Source organism: Hoplias malabaricus, chromosome 8 (genome assembly GCF_029633855.1).
Source record: "Hoplias malabaricus isolate fHopMal1 chromosome 8, fHopMal1.hap1, whole genome shotgun sequence".
NCBI lineage: Eukaryota > Metazoa > Chordata > Actinopteri > Characiformes > Erythrinidae > Hoplias > Hoplias malabaricus.
The window spans coordinates 15,092,628-15,118,785 of NC_089807.1; the positions used below are offsets into that span (position 1 = coordinate 15,092,628).

Genomic DNA, 26,158 nt, shown 5'->3' on the forward strand with positions numbered 1-26,158 from the left:
TAAGAACATTTTATAAATCTCACTGAATACACCTATAAATAATAGTCTCATCTCTAACGTTACAGCATTGTTACTGTAGTGTAACTAGGTACACATTTTTACTTTTGACCTCATATTCAGACTGGAATTAAACCCACAAAATCCCTTCATTATGCGGTCTCAGCTGCTTTTCTCCTTCTGCTCAAAGAAGAATCAGGAAACTGTTGTAACTTCTGAATCTGATCATGTCACAAAAATGTGTACATCTCTTGTAACAGACGAGGTTCTAATTTTGATGCTTATGAAATTTTAACAACAACAAAATGCTCTTCAAAATACAGCAGTTTTTGTATTAGTTTAAGAGTCAGTACTTATTTAAATAAATACACAGTGTGGTGTCTGCAGTTAACTGTCGATACGTTTTTATCCCTGTATTGTTGTTGTTGTTGTAATTTTTTTCACTGAAACAGTATTCACTTGTTCTCTAGATTTGAAATAATAGTTTAATCTACAGAGGGGACCGGCTAAGACAGGGTGAGTTCACCGTAGCGCACCTGTGAGGTCATGCACCACTCCAGCTGCAACCAACTCGTGCAGTAAACGTCTCTCTGTGCTGATGTCATGTATTATTTGTGTCGTCATGGCATCCATGCGCAGGGTCTCATAGTAGTGCAGCAGGGCTCCAGGCTGCTGCAGATCATAACCAAACCCTGCCAGGCTCACTTCATCGCACAGCTGCAACGCCAGCACCACTGCACTAATCCCCAGAGTAGGAACAGTCTATAACACATTATAGAGCATGCTTTAGGGTTAAATTTTCACTCCTGTGAATACAAGTATATGCTACAAATAAAAAACTGTTCCGCTGTGAGTCTTAAATGGAATGTCCACATTTTTATAAATATATGTACATAATTAATTGCAGAAAAAATATAAATATAAAAAATGTTTCAACCACTTTTTCTCCACAATTTGGCTGTTTTTTTTTCTGTCCTAATAGTGTTTTTGGTTTGGTTTGGTTTGGTTTGGTTTTGTTAAATCAGTGAAAGTGAGAAGTACTTGTAGGGCATAAAAATAAAAATGTTCTTACCACCATTTTGAACACACAGCGTGTGTGAGATATTTGGGCTTTATAAATTATTTAGATAAACTATAAACCACAATGTAAAGATATATATTGATATGTTGCAAGACAAATGTAAATACACCAAACATCATGTTAAGAAAATACCAGATTTTCTTGTAAGATTTTTAGAAGCAATAATTATTTAGGAACACGTTTTTAAAAGTGTACATGTAATTTACTTTACCTTTTTTTCTTGCTTTGTGTAAGATAGCAGCACATGCCATGTCCTCTTGAGTATTTCAGGGTTCAGGATGCGAAAGTTTTTGGGCTCAAGTGGAATCTCAGTTACCACATCCCTCCAAAACCACAGTTTAGACCACCAGCCCTAAAGAGAGAGGGAGGGGGGGGGTACACATTCCAAATCCACAATTAAACCTTATGTACCTAAAGTTTTAATTTAGGCCATTTATCCCCTTTGGGTGGGGGTCCTGAGTCAGTTCCACTGCCACCAAACACACCACACCTCCCATCCCCAAGACTCCTCAGTGACTGAACAATATTTTTGGAAAAAAAACTACAGGCTTCAAATGTACAAAGCATGCCAGCTCCAAATGGCAAATTTCCAGTACCACATCTGGAAAAGAATTTGTGTGTGTGTGTGTGCGTGTGTGTGTGTGTGTGTGTGTGTGCGTGTGAGTGTGCATGTACACTGGATGGTAATACTGTATTTGCAAGGACAAAATTCATATCCTCTCCATAAAATTGGTCTTTATCCTAATCAGGATCATAGTGCGTTCGCAGCCTACTCAGAATCACTGGCAGGAACACAACCTGGGCAGGGTACCAGGACACTCCATAAAGTTCATTTCTTAGTTAGTTTATTTGTTTATATATTGTTTAGTTGTTCGGTCAATCATCTTTAAATATGATTTGCCAGGTCAAGTGTTCTCCACTGACATTCTTCACAATAATGAGGCTATTCAGGCCCATGAGGCAACACAAAATATCAGCACATTACATTAAACACAGATACACACTTTGGGTAGGGATTCTGAAATCCCTTCTAAGGTCAAAGTAAGGTCAAAGTATTGCAGAGCTGTATAAGTGGAATAAATGCAGTGGACAGTGTGTGTGTAGCGGAACTTGTGAGCGGGGGAGAAAGCAGTGTGTGCACCACTGCCCTCTGTATTATATTATTTTGTTTGTTTTTGTTTGTTTGATTTTTCAACATCAATCCGCCATCATTCTGTTTGCTGTCCCCGACTCTCCAGTATGTGACTAGGAATGAAGGCTCAACTACTGGAATCTGAAGTGTTTACTAATGACCACTAAAACGATTCTCAAGTGATTCTCGGTTTGTTTGGCTTTTTTTGTTTGTTGGTCGTTTATAAGTTATTATTTATTCATTTTAATACCTTCACTCTATAATAACACTATATCCGAACAGTTCATCCGGTTAAACTACAACATAAAACAAATGAATGAATACATACTACAATTAACTGTTATGTCTGTGATTTATCTGCGTGCTTCTTGATTTAATCAATGAAACAATGAATTCAGACAATGTATTATGGTTTGTACAGTATATAATAAATGTGTGTGTGTGTGTGTGTGTGTGTTATCAGGTCAGTGTAGAGTTGTGGATTCGTGTCATGCGCTCCTGATCTGTGGCGCATGATTTTCTCTCCTGACTTACATTCCGCCCATGACTCAGTCCGTGAGACCGAGGTGAAGAAGGTCTCTCTCTCTCTCTCTCTCTCACACACACACACACACACCCACAGTAACACGCACACGTGATTTCACCGCCGTACATTACGGAAGTGTGAGTGAACGTTCAAGAGTTTGTGTGTGTGAATGTATGTGTATGTGTATGTGTGTGAGAGAGAGAGAGAGAGAGAGAGAGTTAGAGAGAGAGAGAGAGAGTTTAGCTCTCGGCGAAGTGTTTTAAATTGCTATGAAGCTCGACGGGAGACAGCAGTAGGCGTAAGTAATTGTGTTTGTTGTTGTGTTTTTGTTTTTATTGTCACTGAGGTAAAGCTAGCTTCCCGCGGGCTCTCGTTTACCTCTTTGTGAAAACATTAAAACAATTCTACATTATATCTTACTCCCTTCATGTCCTCATTTTTACGAGTGTTCGCTGTTGCCATTCTGAGCAACGTTTCCGTAGACTCCATCTCAGGCGGGAACGGCTGCAGAAAACATCACCCGCGTTTCTGACCGGTCACTAAGACGGTAACACTACAACACTGTAGAGAAGTGTGTCGACACTTTATTGCGAAACGAACTGTACAAAGAGAGTGAGCCTCTCATTTTGCTGCAGTAGTAGCATGTACTCTTCTATGAAAGCTTTACACTAGACCAGTGGTTCCCCTTTTATTTATTTGTTTGTTTGTTTGCACTGACCCCCTTATGTAGATGAGCATACCCCAAACTCTGACACACATGTTCATGTCTTTCGCTTCCAGACTCTACTGGAATTTCTTTTAAACTTTGTAATAATATAATTTAGCAACTTCTTACTTTACAGTGGAATTACTACAAGCACCATTCCTTATGTATTTCGTGCCATGACACTTTGGGAATCACTGAACTTGACATTGGAACATTGCTGTGAGGATTTAATGCGCTCAGCCTCTAGACACATTAGTAAGATCAGGTAGTGATGTTGAATAATCAGTGGATGGTACTTCATTAGACATTACCCCTCTAGTTGACAGTTGGCACTGAACATGGTGACATGGGATTCCTGGAAGCCCTTGTCAGTTTCTTAATGGTCGACAAACCAAAGTTGCCAAAAGGCAACCAGAAGACAAGGATCTGACCTGCAGTCTGTACATGTGACCAGGACAGTGCCCCAGGGCTGTATATAGGGCTTTCTGTGGGGGTTATAAGTTATTTTCTGTGAGACAGTCACTGTAGCTTCTATCACATGCATTTATTCATTCATTCTGTAACCAGTCAGCAGCCTTTACCTTGAACTCTAAAGTGCTGTTACTTTGAGCTGACTAAGTACATCTTAAGCAGGAGTGATGAGGGCTTTCCTAATGACAGAGTGAGAACAAGCTTTTCAAGCTATTTTGCTGTTCTGTGTTTAATAAATTGTTGTTTTCAGATGAAGTGTCTTCTGGTGGCCACAGAAAGTGCTGAGGTCCTTTTCTACTGGACTGACCCTGAATTTGAGCACAATGTTCAAGAGCAGTATGGAGCATCTCAAGAGGATAGTGGAAGGGTGAGTGTCTTCAATTTTAATTTGTAAAAAATACATACTTAACATTTATGAAAGAGGAATGTTGTCACTGTCTTTACAAAACCATGTATTTTAATTTTCGTCCTCCCCCCTTTGAGCACATTCTGTTTGATTTCTCAGAATCTCAGTATAGATGGACCAATAGAAATGCTCCAAAATGAAGGAAGTTTCTTTACATTAACTTGCAATTAAAGTCTTTTTTGTTTTTGTCTTCTTTTGTAAAATTAACATTTTGGAGTTCCATGTTGTTTCTGTAGTTACAGATTTTAGGGCAGGAGTTTTATGATGGATTTAATTTTTTTTCAGCTGCCAGCATTCGAAGACAGCATTAATACACTGTTTGCACCAATCATCATCTCCTGTAGCACCATGGTGGACAGACTTGGGGACAGCTACACCTCTTTCAGCACAGAGAACAATCACACCTATGTGCTCCAGCAGGTAGGTCAGCCTTGTCCTGCAGTAATCTACTCCTGAATACAGTCATTTGACCATGACATGAATAATTACCTGAATTCCATTGTTATTTTGGCACTGGAGCAAATAGTTTAGCATTTATTCAGATCAGGGAAATAAGGTTCTGAGGAGAAGCGTCTGGGCGTCTGAACCCAAATGTGTGTCAGCCAAGTTGTGTGACCTTTGCACCCAATCAGTGCCAGAATGGGTACAATATGATTCTGTTTTTACAAAATGAATGGGATAGAGATATATACAGTGCAAACTTAACTATGAGTACAGATAATTAATTTCATTCATTCATTCACTGACTGTAGCCGCATACTGTAACCCCAGGTCAGGGTTGCAGTGGGTCCAGAGCATACCTGGAATCACTGGGTGCAAGGTGGGAACGCACCCTGGTTGGGCCACTAGTATATATATAAACACATTGTACAGACCATAGATATAAATGAATGCAGTTTAAAGGGGATTTAGTAAAGTGATGAACATGAAACATGTTATCTGTGTGCCGCAGTTTGAGGAGTGTCTGTACATTGCTGTGAACGGAGATGGAGATGAGAGTGAGGAGGATCTTAAGAGGAAGATCTACGTGATGAAGAAACTTACAGAGATTCTCTTTGGGATGGTGACTCTAAGCAGCTCCCTCTTAAGGAAAGAGTAAGCAGTACACCTTGGATTGCAATTTTTTACCAATGTTATAATGTTATAACCATATGGAAATTATTTTCAAGTCCAGTTGTTTTAGTCTGTGTAGTGCTACATGCTTATTTTCAAATTGGATATGCATAATATTATCTTACACAATGTGCTTTAAAACACAGTTAGGGGGCCCTATATGCCACTCAAAAACACCTGTAATTGTACAGTGAGAGATTCCAGTTATATACCGTCTCACTATGAATATTTGATGTTTTCCACATATTGTAGCTGTTGACATTTAAGTTTTTTCATTCAGATGAAACACACATGGACTACATGTGAACATTTGGTGAAACTTTCCTTTGATAAAAAGATGGTTTATGTGATAGATTTATGTGATGGTTTATGTGATAGACTTCCCTAGTACATGGAAAGTAATTATCAAATTCAGTTTACAATTTTTCTTTTTTTTTTTTCACATTTTTCTGTTTACCAGATTGCGCCCTCAAGACACAGAGCAGAGGAACCGGGTCTGGAAGAAACTACAGCGGCTCCTTGAAACATACAGTCGTTTACAAGAACAGGACCAAAGTTTTCTAGTGGAGGTAGACTATGAGGTGGACACTCGTATGCAAAAAAAAAAAAAAAATTCAAAGCTTAAAACATTTAGCATTTAATTAGTAAACAAATAACAATAATTAAGCAAATAGATAAAATAATCATTACGAGATTTTTTTTATTTTTTAAGGCAGTAATGATCCACACAGCATTAATTTCTATAAAAAATTTGCCATTGATTTTTTTTATTTGCCTGTTATATTTAATCAAAGGCCAGGTGTTGTTGTTGTTGTTAATCTGGACTCATATCAAGACAAAACATGAAGACTTGGCTTTACTATCAAGCCACTTAGTAGATTTGCAAACTGAGGATTGTCTTGTTGAAAAACAATGTCGTCTTTAAAAACACTTTTCAGTTGTATGCAGCAAGTCTTTCTGCAATGTTCTGTTCAAAATATTGCCTTTTCACATTTTGTGTAGGAGGGTGTTTTTAATGTTTGTGTTTACCAATTGCAGACATGTAATAACATTTAGTTTCGATAAAAAAAGTACAGTGGCACTTTTGATTGTAACTCTGCAGTGTGTTTGTGTTTCATTAGGCGGTGGAGAGGCTGATTCACCCCACTCTGTGTGAGCAGTGTATAGAGTTTCTGGAGCGGAAGCTGGTGCAGCAGATCAACAGCAGCGTGGAGAGAGCAGGGGAGGAGGTGCTGCATGCCTTTATACTTGTCCACACCAAATTACTGGCCTTCTACTCCAGGTACTGAATGGGCTTTGCTCTGTTGGTCAATCGGTATGTCAGTTGTAGGGATTTTTGTTGCTGTTATTGGGTTTATTATTATTACTATTATTATACTGTATATTTTAAATGTTTTTATTAATTTATTTATTTGACAGTGATGGAAAACAAATCTATTAAATGATAACTGGTCGGCATGGTTTGAGGCAACCATGGAAACTGGAAATCAGTGCTGACAATCCTTTGAGCTTCCATTTTTAAAAAGTCATGGGCCCACTGCAAACCTTAATAGCCATTATTGACTAAATATGCCGTAGTGAGAAAAGCACTATCAGTTATTTTTGATCGAGACACTACATTAAAGAAGGCCTGTCTTTTGAACACATGAGCATCAATGAGTGTTGAGTTTATTTTTTGTGGTGCACTGGTCCTTTGCAGCCGTAATGCCAGCACTTTGACCTCATCTGACCTGCTGGCCCTGATTATCTTGGTGCAGGACCTCTATCCCAGCAGCTTCGACCTTGATGATACTACCCCTGAGGTGGGTATCTGCCATTCATATCCAGCCTTGTTCAGATTTTGTGTCAAAATCCAACCTCCTAATCTGTGTTTGTGTGCGTTGGTGCATTTAGGAGTTGGAAAATACTTCAGCTCCTGATATTTTTTACACTCCTGAGCACTCACCTAGTGACCAAGATTCAGGTAAGTCACAAAATGCAACATTTTTTACTTTTTGTGTTTTTAAATGTAGTCTGGAAGTATATGTGCTGAATTTAAATAAATAAATAAATAAATTATAGAAAGTTCATAAAATGTCTGTGCTCCCAGGGCGCCTTAGCAACGACAGTCCTCCAGTTTTCCAGTTTGTGGATCCCGACATTCAGGTGAGGCAGCTCTTCACTCATATCCTTGAACAGTATTATTTCTACTGGCTTAATAAGCTATTTAGGTAACTGTTTGGACAGTAGTCAACTATTTACATGAATAATGAACATGATTCTCATCGTTCAAAGATCTTATCCTTGGTTTATTTTAGATGGCAGAGGACAGTCTGCAGACCCTTGAAATGCCTGCCCCTGACCCTCTAACCCCATCCAGAGTATTCCTGGAAGCCACACTTAAGGAGGGGTTTTATCCCATGATGCCTCATTCCATGTACTGTTTACCTCTGTGGCCTAGTATTACTCTGGTGCTGCTGACCAAGGTAATATGTCCTACCTACATCCAGACTTCAGAGAACAGTCACTGCTTTTTCAGCTCGTTTGCTTATCAAAGCATGGGCATGCTTTCAAGACAATGAGGCAGGCTCATTATTTAGGTCTGATGTTTAGTTGTATTTACAGTTTCTGTACTTATTTATTTTTTTATTAAAAATTTTTTTATATACGTCATAATCATTTCCATAGTGCGGTGAATGTGAAGCATTATTCTGTTGGATGTATTTATTTATGTGTTTAAATTAAATGTGTAGAAGCTATGTAGTTTTCAAAGCTTGCTGCAATTGTTGATATAAGGGAAACGTTTATTTCTGTGAATTGTTTTGGTTTGGATCAATGGCTGGTGGAAGTTTAAATAAAACGTTGGGCCACAAGATGGCACCACTTTACAGACATGTTATTTTTACATTTACACTAATGTTATTTATATTCTGGTCTTGTCTAAAGTATCGCATGACAGCTGTATACATTATAAAATGTGATTCCAATTTAACAATTGCATTTCATTTTGCAATTGAAAACATTTTGTAAAGGATTTATGGATGTGTTTGATATCTGTCAGCAGTCAGGTTTTGTTGGTTTACATGTTGGGTTTGTTTTCAGCGTTTAATTTTTGAAGATTTGGTCACATGCAGCACAGTGTTTATTATTTGTCTCTTCAGATCCCTCACAGCAATGTGGCCATGTCTGTGTATGCGTTTCTGGAGAACTTTACTAAACTGGAAAAAAGGCTGAGTGAAGGTTTGGAAGGAACAGCAGCCTCCAGGGGCCAACTGCAAATCCAGGACCTCAGGAACAAACTGGACAAGTTCATTAGAATGCTGCCCAGCATGGACATTCAGGTCAGGATGAAACGTGATCGTCTTCCAGTTGGTTCCAAGAGTCTGTCTTTATGTTTTTATTTAGTTATGTGTTTATTTTAATTGCAAGTAACTAGTGTATTTTAACTTATCTTTGTTTTACATGTTTTTAATTGGAAAGCAACATTCTGCAAAAAAAAAACAATAAAAAATTCACAAGTGGCCTCAGACTTCTGAATTACATTCTATTTTTATGTTTAATCTTGAGCATTTAGAGAGACGTTAGGTTTTTTAGACCTACATAGTGCACTTCTAAAATGTCTTGGGTAGGCTCACGGTAAGTGAAAAATGATAGTACTTTGTTCATAATGTTATGTTCTACTCTAATGGGTTCATTATTCTCATCTTCAGGCCTCTCATATTCACAATGTCTGGTCAGAGTTCAAGAACAAGGCGTTTACAAGATCAGGACCTGGAATCACTAGAGCGTGAGTGCTTTTTGTTATGGCGATCTAAATGCTGCAGGGAGATTTGAAGAAAAATAAATCAGAAGATCTCTGCTTATTACTGGATTTCAACACCCTGACATCCCTGACACTTTGCTCCTTATGGAAGAGAATATAACTGTAGTAAAACATGAACTTTGTGTGTGATCACTAAAGCAAGCTCTCAGCATGCTTTGTGGCTTTTGTTGCAGGTTGGTGCCCTTATGTCGAAGCATGAGAACTCAGTTGTGTGCTGTGTACCGGCAGTGTTTTGCAGCAGAGTGTATGGGCATTAACCAGCGACTAGCCCCTACTGTTCAAGAACGAGCGCTGAGCATGGTCCAGTAAGTCAGGGTTTATTTATTTATAAAAAATAAAATAAAATAGATAAATAGAGATAGAACTCATCTTGTGCATTTCCTTCTCTTCTAGAGAAAAGCTGATGGACTGGAAGGACTTTTTGTTGGTGAAGAGCAAGAGAAACATCACCATGGTGTCATATCCCTGATTCCAGCTTTCTTTTTTGTCTGTTAAAATTGTTTAAATATTTTCAAAACTTCTCTTTTTCATTACATTCTTCCATGTCATCTCTGTCTTTACTAGTTTCTCTTTACCTGACTTCTCACTGTGTTTCAGTTTTTAAACTATAGATTATAGTTCATTTCATTCATTTCATTTAAATTGGTTTTACTGGGTTATACTTTAACCATGCCCTCACTTACCTGGAGGAGTTCCCTGGTCTTGTGCATTTTCTTTATGTGGACCGTACGTCAGGACAAATGATTGCCCCATCTCTGAATGTGACTGACCGCACTGCTTCTGAACTTGGCAAAGGCCCTCTACCACACTTCATTAAAAACAAGGTTTGTCTTGAAATGTCCCATAAAATATACACACGTCATATATGTCTATGTAGTAACAGCCATAAATTTGGACACATCTGCTCATAGACACTTTTTGCTTAACACTCTCTGTGATGTATATCCTACAAGGTTCCACTTTAAAATAACACTACACATGTAAATGTTTATAAATTGTTTAAAATTGGTTTATTTCATGATTATTAATTAGGTTGTAAACACCTTAAACCTCATTAATATTCATTTGTGACACAGAGAGAAAAGAGACAACAGTTTTTTTTTTTTGTCTGAAACTGAAAGTGTCATATCTTACTGAAAATGTTAAGATAACCAATTCGCTAAGCTAGTCATTTCATATGTTAAGGTACACCACATTATCATCAATGTCTAAAAAGACATTCTATCAGTAGTAATTCATTCAACTTGGTGTTTAAATGGTTAATCTTATTAACAGACATTTGATTAAGCTGACAGCCTTAATGTTGACTTATGTCCAGATGGATGTGGGTTAATTTTTGGCGAAAACATGCTACTGTTAACCTTTATATCTGAGTTTTGTGATTATTCATGATTTTCAGTGTGTTTACAACCTATTGAATAACCATTAACAAACAGAGTGAAAGCCATTCATTAACCTTTATAAGTGTAGTGTAATTCTCTCTTTATCTATTGCTTTTAGTCCTAACGATGAACCGTTATCAACAGAGTTTTTGTTCTAACAGGTATGGAGTTTTGTTGCAACAACAAGACGGTACTTGCAGAAAGGTTACACCACTGTGACTCTTCGAGATGGAGACTACTATTTCTGCTACTTTCTGTGGTTTGAGAATGAGACGGTATGTGTGGTCTTCATCATATTCATCATGTTTCAGGGGCTGCAGCGCAACCATAATTTCCAGAAGCATGTGAATATTTCTCTACTGATTACTACCATTCATCATCCCACAGTGCAGATGTATGCAATGTCTTCTTTACTTTGGCAGGGTTACAAGCTGGAAGTGGTTGATATACCATGCCTTCCTGATGACTTGGGTCCTCTAGGAATGCTCTCTTGGGATTATTACAGGTAGCTGGTTATATGAAAGAATGTAGACCTAATTATGTTTTCTTAAATATGTTTCATTTTCTATTATTGTAATTTAGCGCCTTCTCTAACGGGAACATACATTTTGTCAGCAGTTTGAACTGTACAATTTCTTTAATAACGTGGTGTATAATATTGGCAGAAAACAAAATGTATAATATGAAAAGTGCCATAACTAGTTTTTAAAAATGATTTGATTTATTCACATTTCATTCACCTTTTTTTAACTCAGGGTACACCGTGGGTGTCTGAAATGGCTCCCTATATATGTTTTAGGGCACCTATTTAATGTGTTGCCATTTTTCTGTGTCCAAATCCTAAAATCAAAATCTAGTGTAAATTTGGGGGCACTGCGCTCTCTCACAATGCACTCATAATTTATAGTCAACATCGTAGTTCCCTACATCAACTGAATGTAAACCAGGATGCATTTTGAGCTTCTTTGTTAGTAAGCAGTGTAGAGTGGAAGTGTCTAAGGTCACTTGTGTTTCTAGTGAACTAAATAACATCTCACTCTATAGCATAATGCTAATGAGGGAGTTGGGAGCTGTTTCTGTCACCGTCACATGCTTGTTGCTTTTTTAGAGGTGATGGAGTTTTAAAGCTGTTATAATTTACGCAGATTATGATTTTGTTTGGAGAGCTGAGATTTTTCTGCTTATTTAACTGGACCGGCCCTCCCATCAAGTTTAATCGAAGCCTAGCATCTATTCTCTTTTGTCCCATAGGAAGTTGCTACGCTTCTACAGTAAGAATCATCAGAATGAGGTGGTGAAGTGCTATGAACTACTGACCGTGCACCTGGGAGTGATCCCCACCGAGTACATCCTGCAACACTGCAGCCAGCTGGCCCGGAAGCTGTGGGAGCCATCCCGCATTCCGCTCTTATGAGCCCCTTTGTGTGCTTCCTCTGCACCAGACCCTGTGCCTTCCCCTTAGCAGCTTCCCTCATCAGCACTGGGAGCATGTTGAGGCCATCTTTACACCACAGCTGCTGGAAAGCTATGCACTGAAAGACTCTTAGCACTCTCCTGAGTCATTCCTAACTGTTATCTCACCTGTGCTGAGTAGGGCATACATTTATCAAATGATGGCCTTTAGTTTTACACTGACACAAAAGGCAAATTATAACCCCTGGCAAAAATGATGGAATCGCCACTCTCAAAGAATTAATACTGAGCATTTTTCTACCTCCTAGCAAATATAGCATTCTCAAATGATTGAATCACACTGTTTGAAATAATGGCCTGTTTTTTCCAATTTAGGTCGAGGAAAAAAAGTTGGAGATGCTCAAAAAAAAGAGAGACCCAAAAGAAAACAAAAACACTAAGTATTTTGTTGCTTCTCTTCAGGCTTGTGTTCTTTGAGGCAAGTTTCATATTACAGCTATATCCTACATCAAACCAGCTCCAACTTTCTCAAATAGCATTTGACTTCTCAATATGAAGCCTTTTCTTGTACCAATTTCCAACCTAAATTTAAATTAGACCCATTGAACATATCAACTTACTGATATGATTTTCCTAAAGAACAATTTCAATTCTTTTTGCCCTGTTCCAGGACATCATGCTGAGAAACAAGATTCAGGATTCATCACTGAATATCACTTTCATCCAATCATCGCCTCTCAGTTATTATCATTGCACAGTAACCTTGTTTTCTTCTGGTTGTGTTACTGCTAGTGTTTGTTTGACTTGTCTACCTGTAAATCCTGTTTCATTTGGATGATTTCTTACAACTTTCACAACTATTGACTCTTGATTGAAAAATTGACTGTTACCTTTTTTGCTTTAAATTTTTGTTTTTTACTGAGACTTTGTGGTCTTCCTTTTTCTACCTATAGGCGATCCTTTTATAATCCTCCCATTTTGTTTACACTTGCACTAAATTTCTTGAATGACTTTAAAAATGATGTCCTCTCTTAATGGGGCCATGGTTTCCTTGAATTAACCAAGTGCAACAATTGTCAATTTTTGTTACAACTGTAGTTTGATATCATTTTCTAAAAGCAAATTACAAGGCGATTTCGTAATTCTTCCTCTTCTAAATCTGGAGAACAATGTGCCATTTACAACTTGTTTAAGGTCTGTTTCATGAGGGAAGAATGTTCAGCTATTAATCCAAACTTTTGCCCCATTTTGTGTTGTCCAGTAAAAAAACTGGATCTACATGCAGCTACTCCATTGTTTTTGCCAGAGGTAATACAAGGGACTCAAAGGTCCCACCTCCCATGTCAGTAATCTTTCGGAATACACTGAAGCCGCCTTTACTCTGTTACTGAACAGAAATAGCTGTATATTTAAAGAAAGTCTCACCATGTTACTGTGTTGTTCCTCAGTGTTTTATTAAAAACACACTCATAAGAACATTTTATAAATCTCACTGAATACACCTATAAATAATAGTCTCATCTCTAACGTTACAGCATTGTTACTGTAGTGTAACTAGGTACACATTTTTACTTTTGACCTCATATTCAGACTGGAATTAAACCCACAAAATCCCTTCATTATGCGGTCTCAGCTGCTTTTCTCCTTCTGCTCAAAGAAGAATCAGGAAACTGTTGTAACTTCTGAATCTGATCATGTCACAAAAATGTGTACATCTCTTGTAACAGACGAGGTTCTAATTTTGATGCTTATGAAATTTTAACAACAACAAAATGCTCTTCAAAATACAGCAGTTTTTGTATTAGTTTAAGAGTCAGTACTTATTTAAATAAATACACAGTGTGGTGTCTGCAGTTAACTGTCGATACGTTTTTATCCCTGTATTGTTGTTGTTGTTGTAATTTTTTTCACTGAAACAGTATTCACTTGTTCTCTAGATTTGAAATAATAGTTTAATCTACAGAGGGGACCGGCTAAGACAGGGTGAGTTCACCGTAGCGCACCTGTGAGGTCATGCACCACTCCAGCTGCAACCAACTCGTGCAGTAAACGTCTCTCTGTGCTGATGTCATGTATTATTTGTGTCGTCATGGCATCCATGCGCAGGGTCTCATAGTAGTGCAGCAGGGCTCCAGGCTGCTGCAGATCATAACCAAACCCTGCCAGGCTCACTTCATCGCACAGCTGCAACGCCAGCACCACTGCACTAATCCCCAGAGTAGGAACAGTCTATAACACATTATAGAGCATGCTTTAGGGTTAAATTTTCACTCCTGTGAATACAAGTATATGCTACAAATAAAAAACTGTTCCGCTGTGAGTCTTAAATGGAATGTCCACATTTTTATAAATATATGTACATAATTAATTGCAGAAAAAATATAAATATAAAAAATGTTTCAACCACTTTTTCTCCACAATTTGGCTGTTTTTTTTTCTGTCCTAATAGTGTTTTTGGTTTGGTTTGGTTTGGTTTGGTTTTGTTAAATCAGTGAAAGTGAGAAGTACTTGTAGGGCATAAAAATAAAAATGTTCTTACCACCATTTTGAACACACAGCGTGTGTGAGATATTTGGGCTTTATAAATTATTTAGATAAACTATAAACCACAATGTAAAGATATATATTGATATGTTGCAAGACAAATGTAAATACACCAAACATCATGTTAAGAAAATACCAGATTTTCTTGTAAGATTTTTAGAAGCAATAATTATTTAGGAACACGTTTTTAAAAGTGTACATGTAATTTACTTTACCTTTTTTTCTTGCTTTGTGTAAGATAGCAGCACATGCCATGTCCTCTTGAGTATTTCAGGGTTCAGGATGCGAAAGTTTTTGGGCTCAAGTGGAATCTCAGTTACCACATCCCTCCAAAACCACAGTTTAGACCACCAGCCCTAAAGAGAGAGGGAGGGGGGGGGTACATTTAAATTTTTGTATTTATCATTATTTTTTTTATAAAATACAAAATAATATACATAATAATATACAAAATGTGGTGTACATTAAGGCATTTAAGTACAGCAGAGATTCACTCACCAAAGTCTTCTTTGTCACAACAGATGTGAGCCACTCGAGGTCCAGTCTCTTGAACACGACTAGAGCAATAATATCAGTCCTCTGGTATTCCTGTTTTACAAATGGAGCTCCTTCAGGATACAGCAGGCGAATTGTGGTTCTTGAGCCAGTATCTTTCTCAAATCCAAAAACGGGTGCATTGTTCATCCTAAATGGGATTCAGTAGAAAAAAAAAACACCTCATATGGATTATTAACTCAGTGTCAAGAAATTAAATTACCTTTTAAGTCTGAGTGAATAAGATAATGAATGTGTAATTTAAGTCCTGAGTATGAAGGGAGGTGTTCAGTTTTAAAAAGCTCAGATTTTTAAGGCGTTGTGTGGGTACACTTACCTGATGATGACGTCATACCGGTCGATGTGGTCACCGAGCTGCTTTCCCTGTAAGACCCCGCTGCTGCCGACCACCACACACCTGCTGCAGCGAGTGGCAGGGGCGGGAGGCAAGGAGGTGTGGGGCAGAGCCCTGAGGGCCTGGTTCAAAGCGTCGTCACTTCCTTGGAAACCTAGCGGTGGCGGCAGCTCCCAGCGGGCCGAGCTGTTCAACACAAACACGGGGACAGAGTCCAGCAGCCCCTGGAGCTGAGGAACCGCCTTTAGCCGCTCAGAACTCCTGCTAGGGCGGCACGACCGAGACAGCAGAGCCGCGGACACATTCAGCAGAACCTACACATGGACAAGGGTGGGTTTCACCAATACCACATTTATTACCTTCCGTCTGATTAGTCCCTGTAGCTCCATTGGTTGTTTTTAGTAATTATTTAGTTTTAAATGTTTTAATTCTGGTTTCTAACGGACCACTGTGCTGACGTAAAAAAAGTGTAATTAATTTTTAAAAAGTTAAAACAATATGTAGAATGGGAACTAATTTCCTAATATAGCTTTATATACATTAATAACTAATAAATTGCCGTGTATGAAAGAAATGTGTATTTTAATAGTATACTTAATACGTTATAATTCTTTTTTATTATAATAATTATACTTTTTGGTTTCTAAATAAGACTTAAAAATGTAACCATTATTAGCCTCTGTGTCAGATAAAATAGAAATTCGGGTAAATCAGAAATCAGAAATAATAAGGTAATTGTTCATGTCTTGAGTCTTTCAAAGCAACAGTTTTCACTTTGGATAGATTTTCTGTTCAAATTTATGAGGAATTAATTTTAGTTTTAAAAACAGTATCCTTTAAAAATACTTTTCTTTAAAATACTGTGTTACAGATATAACCTTTACATCTGAATTGACAGCATCTAAATAAGCAACATGCTAATATTACTGCTTCTACACATTAAAATAACTCCCTAAATGACCTTCATGAGACTGTTAATACAATTTTCATTAGATATTTATGAAAAGATATTAGATAATATTCTTTCATAATGAAGAGAACAACCAAGGAAAAATGGTTAGATTTCACTAAATGATTTAAATATAAGAGCATTATAGTTCATCAAAATTACCACCATCAGATATAATGTACCTAAAGATTTCCTCTTTGAGGAATGGAAGAAAAATAAGCCACATATTCGTTTCAGATATGGGAAAAACAAAACAAACAAACAAACAAAAAAAGCATAAAAAAGCAATATATATATGCTCCAGACAGGGGGCAAGAACCTCTCATAATTGAAGGAGTATCTCACTTTCTTGTACACAAATGATGAGAAGAGTGAATCTGAGCTTGATCACAGGTCACTGCAGATGCAGCGGCTGCAGTGATGCAGTTCCTGAACTGGACAGCAGTGGTCAAGAGGGATCTGAGTCATAAAAAGCCAAACACTAAATTCACCTACAACCCCACATTCACCCATGGCCATTAGTGTTTAATAACTTCTAACAGAATAAGACTGGATGCCAACAGATAAAATTAGCGTTCTCAGTCAGGTTGCCTGGGTTTACGTTCTGTGATCAACTGAGGGGCTTTGCAATCTTTGAGGAGCTTAGAGTGGAGTCTCTGCTCCTTCAAACTTCAGAGAAGACAGCTGAGTTGGCTCTGGGTGCCACCTGCTGGAGGTATACGAGACAAGGCCAACTAGGGCTTTCTGGAGGGTTAATATCTTCCAGCAGGTCTGGGAACGCCTGGTGAACCCTAGGGGGAGGATGTTCCAAAGACAGTTACCTGGGTTTCTCTACTTGCTCGGTTGCCACAATAACGGCAAAAATGTATAAGCAGATAAGAAGAAGAAGAAAATTATGATGTTGATGATGATTACAAAATAATGAACAATGGACTTGCATCAGAACCAAAACCTCAGCATCACTGAAGGTGTGTGGAATTACGTGGATCACTTGAGAAGCAGAAAATGCAGCTTCTTATCTTGAATTTTAGAGCTGTACAAATATGTCTCTGTCAATTTTTTTTCAGAAACAAGCATTGTTATAAAGAAAAAGGTGAACAATATATGTTTAATACGGACATTTTCATTTTGAAAAATAAATATATTGTGGCTTTTACCATATTGCCACACTGCCAAGAATGCACATTGGCTCACAGCATGCCCTGATAGTCCCGCAATTGTTTATTTGGTTAAAACATTAATTTAAGAGTCGATATATGATTTATCTTAAGGGTATGATATACAAAGTCACCTTTAAATGAATAATACATTGTTTTTATGTCTTAAATTATACACTAATGTTTCATTCATTCATTGTCTGTAACTATCTTATCCAGTTCAGGGTCGTGTTGGGTCCTGAGCTTACCCGGAACCATTGGGCACAAGGCAGGAACACACCACAGACCTACGGACACTTTCGAGTCGCCAATCCACCTACCAACATGTGTTTTCGGACTGTGGAAGAAAACTGGAGCACCCGGAGGAAACCCACGCAGACACCAGGAGAACACACCAAACTCCTCACAGACAGTCCCAGAGTGGGACTTGAACCACAACCTCCAGGTCCCTGGAGCTGTGTGACTGCAACACTACCTGCTGCACCACCGTGCCGCCCACTACTGTTTTAAATGAGAGTAAGTCTTACAGGGCAAATGGTTGCTACAAATGATACATTACTGTTTTGACAATGGTCTACATCAGTATAATATGTTAATTCAAGGATATACTGTACCCCTGTGTCTTCAGTTGACCTCTCACTCCAGATGGGCTGCTGAGTTGGCAGATAAGCAGGAACAAGTAGTGCTGAGTAACATCCCAGGAGTAGGACAAGGCTCAGAGCAAAGTTTTTCTGTCTGAGGAGATGGAGATTAGTGCACCTTCACGTCTGTAATGTGGCAATGACTGAAATGTGACATTCGTGATGTGTCACACGTTAACTCACTGGTTGAGGAAGAACTCTCTGGACTCTGCCCTCCTGTGAGTGGTCCCAGCGGTCTTGAAACCTCCTGTTTCTGCAACGTCCAGAGCACGTCCCTTGTCACGGTCCTTTACACTCAGGTGCTCTAGAGTGACCATCTAGCCACAGGGTTAGATTCTTCTGCAAACGGAGCCTGAGCATTCCTCCTGGAGTCAGCATTCAAAAACAAAAACAAACAAACAAAAAAAAAACAGCGAGACTAGGGACATGCCAATGTAATTTCAGCAACCCATTCCTTAAGGAGGACCGCCACATTCTTGTCATGTGGGAAATATATAGAGGAGAAGATTGTATAAACATTGACAGATGTTCACCTACCTCTTTTTTCAGATGTTACCTCTTGGCCTAAACCCTGAAGTCATGGTTGTGTCGTGTACAGCGCATCGGTGGCGTTTAACTCAATGACTCTGCTCTGCAGTTATATGAGAGTGTTGTTTGTCTCTGACTGATACTTGAGAGTCAGGGTTAATGATTAACATGTCTGTCAGGGACCTCATATACAACACTGACCATTCACATGTAGGTATCTTATAAAATTTGGAATTTGGTCGCTTTTTTTTCAAAGGAAGGATGTCGATATTCATAGTGTGTTAAAGTTTAAACAGAAGAACTACATTTTTGGTTTTTCAAAGAGTGTGTGTATGAGTTTGCCCCTTTTTAAAGGGGATTTTTCAAATGTTCTGTTTAATTACATTTTTAATGTGTACATTAAAATTCAAAGTGTAGTGAATTGGTTTGAAGTAAACATTTGTATGAGAAACTTACAGAGACAGAATGATTCACATGTAAGGAATCAGACGTCTGAGGCCTTTAAATTAATATTCCACCCATTTATAACAATTTGAATATTTCAATAGTCTTTCAGAGAGCTTTTGTGCAAAATGGTTCATTCAAGAGGATCTAGAGAATTATATTGTTGCACTAATGTATTTACACTGATGGTGCTAGCACAGAGAAATTAGAGTTCTAATATTGCAATTTAGTTTAATATCAGAATGACAAGTGAATATATGCACTCTGTGAGTTTGTACTTGTAATGCTGATAAATGTAAAAAAGAGGTCAGTCTTTCTTTGGGTACTACTTTGCCTAACAACACCCTGTGTGTATCACTCCACAATGAACAGGTTGAAAAGTGTTTCAGGAAATGTGTTCAAAACTTATCAAACAATGTCACTGAGTTCAAGATATTTTACTAGATCATTCTGTGAGGAGAATTTAGAGCCAGTAAAACTCTACTGATCTCTAGTTCCTTTAACTCTCCACTGAAATGTTTGATTAAAAACTTTTACTTTACAGTAAGTTACTTTGCTGCATTAAACTTGTAATAATAAATGAACAGACCTGTAATATTTATCATTCAACTTTTACTTAGTATCAGAATTTCAGTAAAGGGCTCCTGAGAGGCGCAGCAGTCTAAGCTTTGGCCAAATCATCTGAAGATCAGCTCGATCCTTGATGATGCTTCTGCAGTTCAAGCTTGAGTATGCACAGTGTGAACCAGTGCATGCATCTGTCAGCCGATGTGACAGATCTGAACAGTTGTTTAACTTTCCAGTGGTGTTACATTATTAGAAGTTTGAATAAGAAGTACTGACTTGCCTCACATATCTCTCTGAGGAAGCAGATACTCACCTTCACACTCCCAGGTTGATGGCAGTGTGTGATTGGGGAGGCATATATATTAGTGTTGAATTTGTATTGATTAATGATTAGGAAGAAAATTTGTTAAAAACATGGCTGTAAATATTAATTTAATAATAGAATGGAAGGATGGTCCTGCGTTCTCTGTGATGATTGGGCAATATTGACAGTAGCAGGTATTTACAAAGTATCACTTGAGGCTAATGAAAGAGATATAAATAACATAATCCCCAAAAGGAGTGTGTTTATTAGGCTGAGGCCTGTGTAAACCTGGGGCTCCACGACCTGGCACTGGACAGGTCAGTATAAGTAGGTGTCCCTGGCCCCGAGTGTAGGTTCAATGGACAGGAGTGGGTCAAATGTGGCAATGCCATTCAGCTCCTGACCACACCTGTTACACAATGCTTACTGTGGGCTTTACATTCCTGCTGGGTGGTATAAGAGTACCCTCATCATGTCTCATTCTTTATAGTGCTGTCCCTCTCAGAACTGCTTATTTAGAGGTTACTGTTTATGCTGTATTGTACTGTTAGAAGCCTAACGTTGTCAAAATAGACCCATTTGCTTCAACAAAGCTTGTAGTTTACAGTTGCTCATTGTTGAATTGTTCTGCCCTCAGATTGTGATTATTTTTCTTCCACAATATGGACGAGGATATTCTGTGGGCCACTACTGTAGTGAAGTGCCGAGCTGAGCTGGACAAGTGCGAGCAGGTATGGCATATTTGCATATTTTCAAATCATGCTGATTTAACAGCTGGTAGTAAAAATGCATAAAGAATAGAACACATTGTGCTCACAATTTGGAGGCATTATAAATTAAAAAGCAATGGCCTATAATATTTAGATACTGAGGTAATCGTCAATATATTTCAATGTTATAAAATATATAATGATTAGTAAATGTGTCCTCTGCATTTAACCCAACCACGGCATTGAACACACACACACAGAGCAGCGGGCAGCCATCCTCTGCACCCGGGAAGTATTTTGGGGTTAGGTGCCTTGCTCAAGGACACTTCAGCCGTGGATGATCCTGCTGGTCCTGGGGAAATAAAATGGCCACCTAATGATGCCAAGCACATTTGTGTCCTTATTAAGTATAATTAATCATGTCATACATGTTTTAAAAGAAAAAATCATGGCTCCCCTGGCCTACTTCATTACTGATCAAAAATACTCAGCTACAGTGTGTCATGAACCAGAAGGACATTTTATGATTTATGTTGACCTTTATCTCAGATGTATTTATTATTGTTTATTGCATATTTTTTGCTGAAGTAGTGCTGATGTAATATGATGTTATTGTGAGCATGAAGTAAGTTTTATTTTCCACCTTTCTGGCCGCTGTGCTGTTTCAGAGACGTCGAGCTCGTGCACGGAAACTGGGAATTTTAATAGTGGACAGCCCTGGAGACAGCACAGAGAGAAGCAGCGAATTACTCAATCAGAGTATTTCAAATATTCAGGTAAGAGTATGACAGAGCTTTAATGCACATATATGAGAGGAGAATATATTAAAATATTTATATACACATATATATATTTCATCGCTGTCCAAAGCAAAACATGTATCTCCAATAACTTTACATTCTTAATTTACAATGGAAGTCTATGTAAAAAGGTTTTATTCAAAGTAAACATAGAAAAACCATTTAAATTGGCAAAAAATGTATATACATGTTTTTTGTTGGACAGCTGCGATTTGTATCATAATCTGGATATGAGCCAAATTCCATAAAATCATATTGTGGCCATAAAAATAAATAAAAATATTTCACCATCTATTAACTATTTTTATGGTTTCTTCTCACCATCTCTGGCTTGTTGCAGAGTTCCCACACTGTGATGTGCCTAGAGAATTCTCAAAACATCTTTGGTTTATTGAGTGTTACTCTGCGTAACGCCTGCTATCGTCCAAACTCAGCACCCTGGCATCCAGTGGTTTACAAGCCCAGAGGTGTCGATGTGGGTCGCCAGCTACATTAATGATCAGAATGCAAAATGCAGAACAAGTTTCTCTGCCAGAACTGAAACTCTGTCTGTAAAGAGGAGACATGCTGCTTTTACTATCCAGTAAATAGCTGAATGGCCTCGGCTGGAAACAACAAGAGTGTTTTTCACTTTACTTTAAACTACACAAACACATGACTGATACCTTCAAAAGATACCTCTGTATTATCAGTATTCTTGTTACACTGCCAGGCTGAAGAGCAGAGGAGAAAGATTTCATCTGAACTCAGGAGTGAGATTGTGAATCTAGGAGGAGCAGACAACATTGCTGAGCTTCGTTTGAAGAAAAAGCTCAAGAACAAGGCAGTTAACACCAATGGCCTCGCTGATGTTCCCGTGGTGAGGAACCTCAAGCACATCCACCAATCAGCCACAACATTAAAACTACTTACCTGTCAAGTGGATAATTTGATTCTCTCATTAGAATGGCACCTGTTAATGGATGTGATATGTTAAGCAGCCTTTAAACAGGAAAAATGGGCAAGAGTGAAGATCTGAGAGTGACGTTGACCAGAGCCAGATTATGTTGTTAGACAACATTGTCACAGTGTCTCCAAAACCACAGGTCTTGTGGGGTGTTCCTGATAATACAGTAGTCAGTACCCACCAAAATGACAGATGGACAACTGGTGAACTAGGGGGAACCTATACAATATATTTCATTCATTCATTCATTCATTCATTATATATAACCGCTTATCCAGTTAGTCATATGATTTTAATGTTATGACTGACTGGTGTGCATTATATTTAATAGTATCAAGACCTTCCAACGTGGCTAGGACATCTTGGCCCTAATTTGTTTCTTACTCACTTACTCACCCTTGTTCAGCAAAGTGAAGATTCTCCACAAGGGGGCATTGTTAGTGCTGAGAGTGATCTACATTAATGACACTGTACATACCTTTATTCATTTTAACTGTTGAATTGTAATTTTGGCAATATGATTTAGGGGTGATGAGAGGAGAGGGGATTACCCATAATTACACATCTTTTAGTTATTTTTTAGATAATACAAAACGTAATAAAACAAACTAAAATGAAAAGAAAAATGCCATAAAACCTTGAAAGAAGATTCAGAACAATTTCTTTAGTATTCACCCCAAAATTGTGTCCTTGAGGCTAGCCATAGGATTATATCCTTTCTACTGTCACCAGCTATCTACTAATTCATACACTGTGAATCTTTTAGGGACCTGTGGCTCATGAAGACTTCTTAAATGCAGCTGCAAATGGGAAGCTCAATGTTATAGATATGTTTTTAGAATGTGGAGGTGATCCAAACACATGTGATGAGGTATTTATGTACAGTAAGCTTACTTTATGCTTATATATCATTCCAGATAAAATGATAGATTGGTCGTTTATTCATTCATTCGTTTGTTTGTTCATTCATGCGTTCGTTTGGTCGTTCATTTTTCCTGCAGTTCAGAAAATCAGCCCTACACAGAGCTGCCTTCGAGGGTCATGTTCTGGTTGTGGAGAAGCTACTGGATAAAGGAGCAGACATCAACTTTAAAGACCGTGTAAGAACATTAGGAGATCTTTGTAAATCCCAGTTTATGCAGATTTCAACTAAGCTTTTGTTACTTCTGCTGTTTTGAAGAGTTACGTTTACTGTTGTTATCAGCTGGACTGCACAGCCGTGCACTGGGCTTGTAGGGGTGGGCGTCTTGGTGCCCTCAAAGTCCTTCAGCGCAGGGGAGCTAACTTAAACATCAGAGACAAGGTAATGAATTTAGACCTGAATCATTTTCCAAGTATGTATTACATTATTTTACAGTGGTGTGGTGTCTAATTGTTGTTGCTCTCTTTTTTTTACATAATTTATAACCCCAGTTTACAATTATGTCAACATTTTGTGCTAAGTGAAATAATACAAATGCTCCACAATTACGTGAAATACATCATGTCCATTCAGTTCCTCTCGAAGTGTTTTCTTGTAAAAGCTAACATTTTGAGATATGAGGTTTTGTTAAACAGTGATGTTCTTTATTCCTACAGCTCATGAGCACACCCTTACATGTGGCTACCAGGACTGGTCACTGGGATGTTGTGGAGCATCTTTTGGCCAGTGGCATCAGAATTAATGCCCAGGATAGGGTAGGAACTATGGAGATGTCAGTTTGGTCCTGAGATCTTTTTGCAGTTGTCATCATTGTGACATATGTTCAGTTTAAATCACAATCAGAAAGCATAACCCATTCTGATTGTTCATAAGGAGGGGGATACTGCTTTGCATGATGCTGTGAGACTCAACAGATACAAAATTGTCAAGCTGCTCATATTGGCTGGAGCAGACATGAATATCAAGAATACTGTAAGTGTTAATAGTGAACAAACGTGGCATTTATTTTTCCAGACTGGCTTCGTCCCAGATTAGAGTCTTCTTTTTATGCGTACAATTCCGATTTCCATTTCAGGGAGGAACTACAGCCACAGAGCAGGTGAAGATGTGGCAGTTTGACACTAAGGAGACACTGGAGAAGCTGGAGCAGATGAAGGAAGTGGGACTGGCCTGAATAACACGCTTCGTTAGCTCTGAGTGGGCCTGAGGACACTACAGCTGAGGATACTGGTGTCCATACATTGGAGGTGTAATGCTGGATCACTGTTGCTGATGGAGTTTTGGTCTTTGCTAGCTTAATTATGTTTAAGCAACCATTATAAATGACTGCTGCTAATTATGCATGAGGCAATATAGAAAGCTGTGCCTTGTGTTTAAGCTACAGCTCTTAAATTATTTTATAGCTTGATTTATTTGTTGAAATGATCTGGGGTTTTTTTTATTACATAAATAATTTCAGAAGTTATCTCATTGATTTCTTTATAGATGTAAATAATTAGCTTTACATTTTGCATGGACCTATATGGAAATCTAAAAAAAATGTAGTCTTTTGTTTACACTACATCTGACAGAATAGTTTGTAATGTGTTTAACTGTACATCTATTAAAAATGTTTGTTTTGTTTGAATTTGCGTTACCAAAAGCCTAAGCAAGTACAATTAATAACTGATAACATCACAGATTCCTGCAGAATATTGAATACTTCCATTACAGCATCACTTTCTGAATGCGCTTCCTCAGGAATTCCTGCTTTACACATGATATCTATAGCATTAAAAATCCAAATACAGTATGCTAAATATTCAACAGACATCTGTCTGTTTTTCAGAATTTGCTCAGTTAACAGAAAATGGCAATGAGGATCACTGAATATTTAACTGATAATGCTGGTCAGACTTTTAAATTGTGAATTAAAATGTTTTATATGTTAAAAATTGGCCTGTACTGTAGTGCATTAATATTGGATTGTCAGAGGCTTTGTTTTGTGAACCAAGACATTGCTGCCAGAACACAGAGGGAACATGGTTGGGATTTCTGCTTTGTCCCTGACTTACCAGAGGATTTAGTGAAGAGGCCTCTGTGCATAGTTTCCTGATACTATCACAGGGCACCATTTTACAAACAAGGAAAAGATGCCAAACTCATGAGTCAGCTGTATCTTGCTTTACACATTTCGCAGTCCTCTGCTTCATCTTCCTCAAACAGTTAATAAGTCAAGAATGTCCCTTGACCTGTAGAGAAGAGTGCAAATCAATAAGTGGGCTGGATTTGCTGGTATTGTGTTAGCACACACACACATACAGACACACAAACACACACAAACACATATAAACACACACACTGAGCGACACTGAGAAGGGTAATCCCAGCATGTGTTCAGCTTACATGTTGACCTCTGTGTTTCTGGCAGTGTGTCATTAGTGCATAGTGAGGGATTTCTTGACACTGGCTGTGTGTTTTAAGCTTGTTAGAGTAGTGAATAACAACATGCTCTGCACTGAAAGCTTGAACATGGATCTTCTTTTGCATTGTAAATACATTACAAACTATATTTACATATAACTATAGTGTAAAAATCTAGTTGAGGGATAAGAGCCTGACAGTTTTCCTGGACTAGACAACACTAGAGTTCATTATTGTTGTCTCTAGAATGCAGAACAGTATTATTATCAATGTTACATCTTTGATCACTGTACTATAACAAGCTAAACATAGTTCTGTTCTGTTG

The 26,158-nt window shown here is 38.1% G+C and overlaps 4 protein-coding genes across 6 annotated transcripts; 2 read left to right on the top strand and 2 right to left on the bottom strand.

Annotated features, from left to right (window-relative positions):
- Window positions 1-24: 24 nt before the first annotated feature.
- Window positions 25-2,035, bottom strand: LOC136705593 (lactosylceramide alpha-2,3-sialyltransferase-like). Its single transcript, XM_066679237.1, has 3 exons — window positions 2,003-2,035; window positions 1,290-1,430; window positions 25-759 (listed from the first exon to the last, which is right to left on the bottom strand). Exons 1-3 carry the CDS (start codon window positions 2,033-2,035, stop codon window positions 520-522), a joined length of 414 nt encoding a protein of 137 aa, XP_066535334.1. The 3' UTR covers window positions 25-519.
- Window positions 2,036-2,746: 711 nt separating this feature from the next.
- LOC136705165 (BLOC-3 complex member HPS1-like) lies at window positions 2,747-12,308 on the top strand. 2 transcript variants are annotated; one of them, XM_066678458.1, is made up of 19 exons: window positions 2,747-2,776; window positions 2,939-3,034; window positions 4,164-4,280; window positions 4,605-4,739; window positions 5,272-5,414; window positions 5,893-6,001; window positions 6,554-6,714; window positions 7,132-7,234; window positions 7,326-7,395; window positions 7,522-7,577; window positions 7,730-7,897; window positions 8,573-8,752; window positions 9,122-9,198; window positions 9,408-9,539; window positions 9,628-9,692; window positions 9,913-10,058; window positions 10,778-10,891; window positions 11,039-11,121; window positions 11,868-12,308. In XM_066678458.1, exons 3-19 carry the CDS (start codon window positions 4,164-4,166, stop codon window positions 12,028-12,030), a joined length of 2,022 nt encoding a protein of 673 aa, XP_066534555.1. In that variant the 5' UTR covers window positions 2,747-2,776; window positions 2,939-3,034; the 3' UTR covers window positions 12,031-12,308. The 2 variants fall into 2 exon arrangements, with proteins under 2 accessions (XP_066534555.1, XP_066534556.1); XM_066678459.1 differs by lacking the exon at window positions 2,747-2,776 and having other exon boundaries at window positions 2,831-3,034.
- A 1,215-nt stretch (window positions 12,309-13,523) lies between these two features.
- LOC136705166 (lactosylceramide alpha-2,3-sialyltransferase-like) lies at window positions 13,524-19,721 on the bottom strand. The gene is made up of 7 exons (XM_066678460.1): window positions 18,747-19,721; window positions 18,393-18,574; window positions 18,183-18,303; window positions 15,445-15,776; window positions 15,072-15,258; window positions 14,789-14,929; window positions 13,524-14,258 (listed from the first exon to the last, which is right to left on the bottom strand). The coding sequence occupies exons 2-7, from the start codon at window positions 18,524-18,526 to the stop codon at window positions 14,019-14,021; spliced, it is 1,155 nt and encodes a 384-aa protein (XP_066534557.1). The 5' UTR covers window positions 18,527-18,574; window positions 18,747-19,721; the 3' UTR covers window positions 13,524-14,018.
- On the top strand, window positions 15,519-25,137 carry ankrd2 (ankyrin repeat domain 2 (stretch responsive muscle)). Of its 2 annotated transcripts, none has more exons than XR_010804022.1 (11): window positions 15,519-15,792; window positions 17,788-18,084; window positions 20,690-20,783; window positions 21,431-21,538; window positions 22,275-22,421; window positions 23,275-23,379; window positions 23,510-23,608; window positions 23,713-23,811; window positions 24,087-24,202; window positions 24,304-24,402; window positions 24,506-25,137. XR_010804022.1 is itself a non-coding variant. In XM_066678461.1 (11 exons), exons 3-11 carry the CDS (start codon window positions 20,715-20,717, stop codon window positions 24,602-24,604), a joined length of 924 nt encoding a protein of 307 aa, XP_066534558.1. In that variant the 5' UTR covers window positions 15,519-15,792; window positions 17,788-18,084; window positions 20,690-20,714; the 3' UTR covers window positions 24,605-25,137. The 2 variants fall into 2 exon arrangements, 1 of the variants encoding a protein (XP_066534558.1); XM_066678461.1 differs by having other exon boundaries at window positions 24,087-24,185.
- Window positions 25,138-26,158: the final 1,021 nt, after the last annotated feature.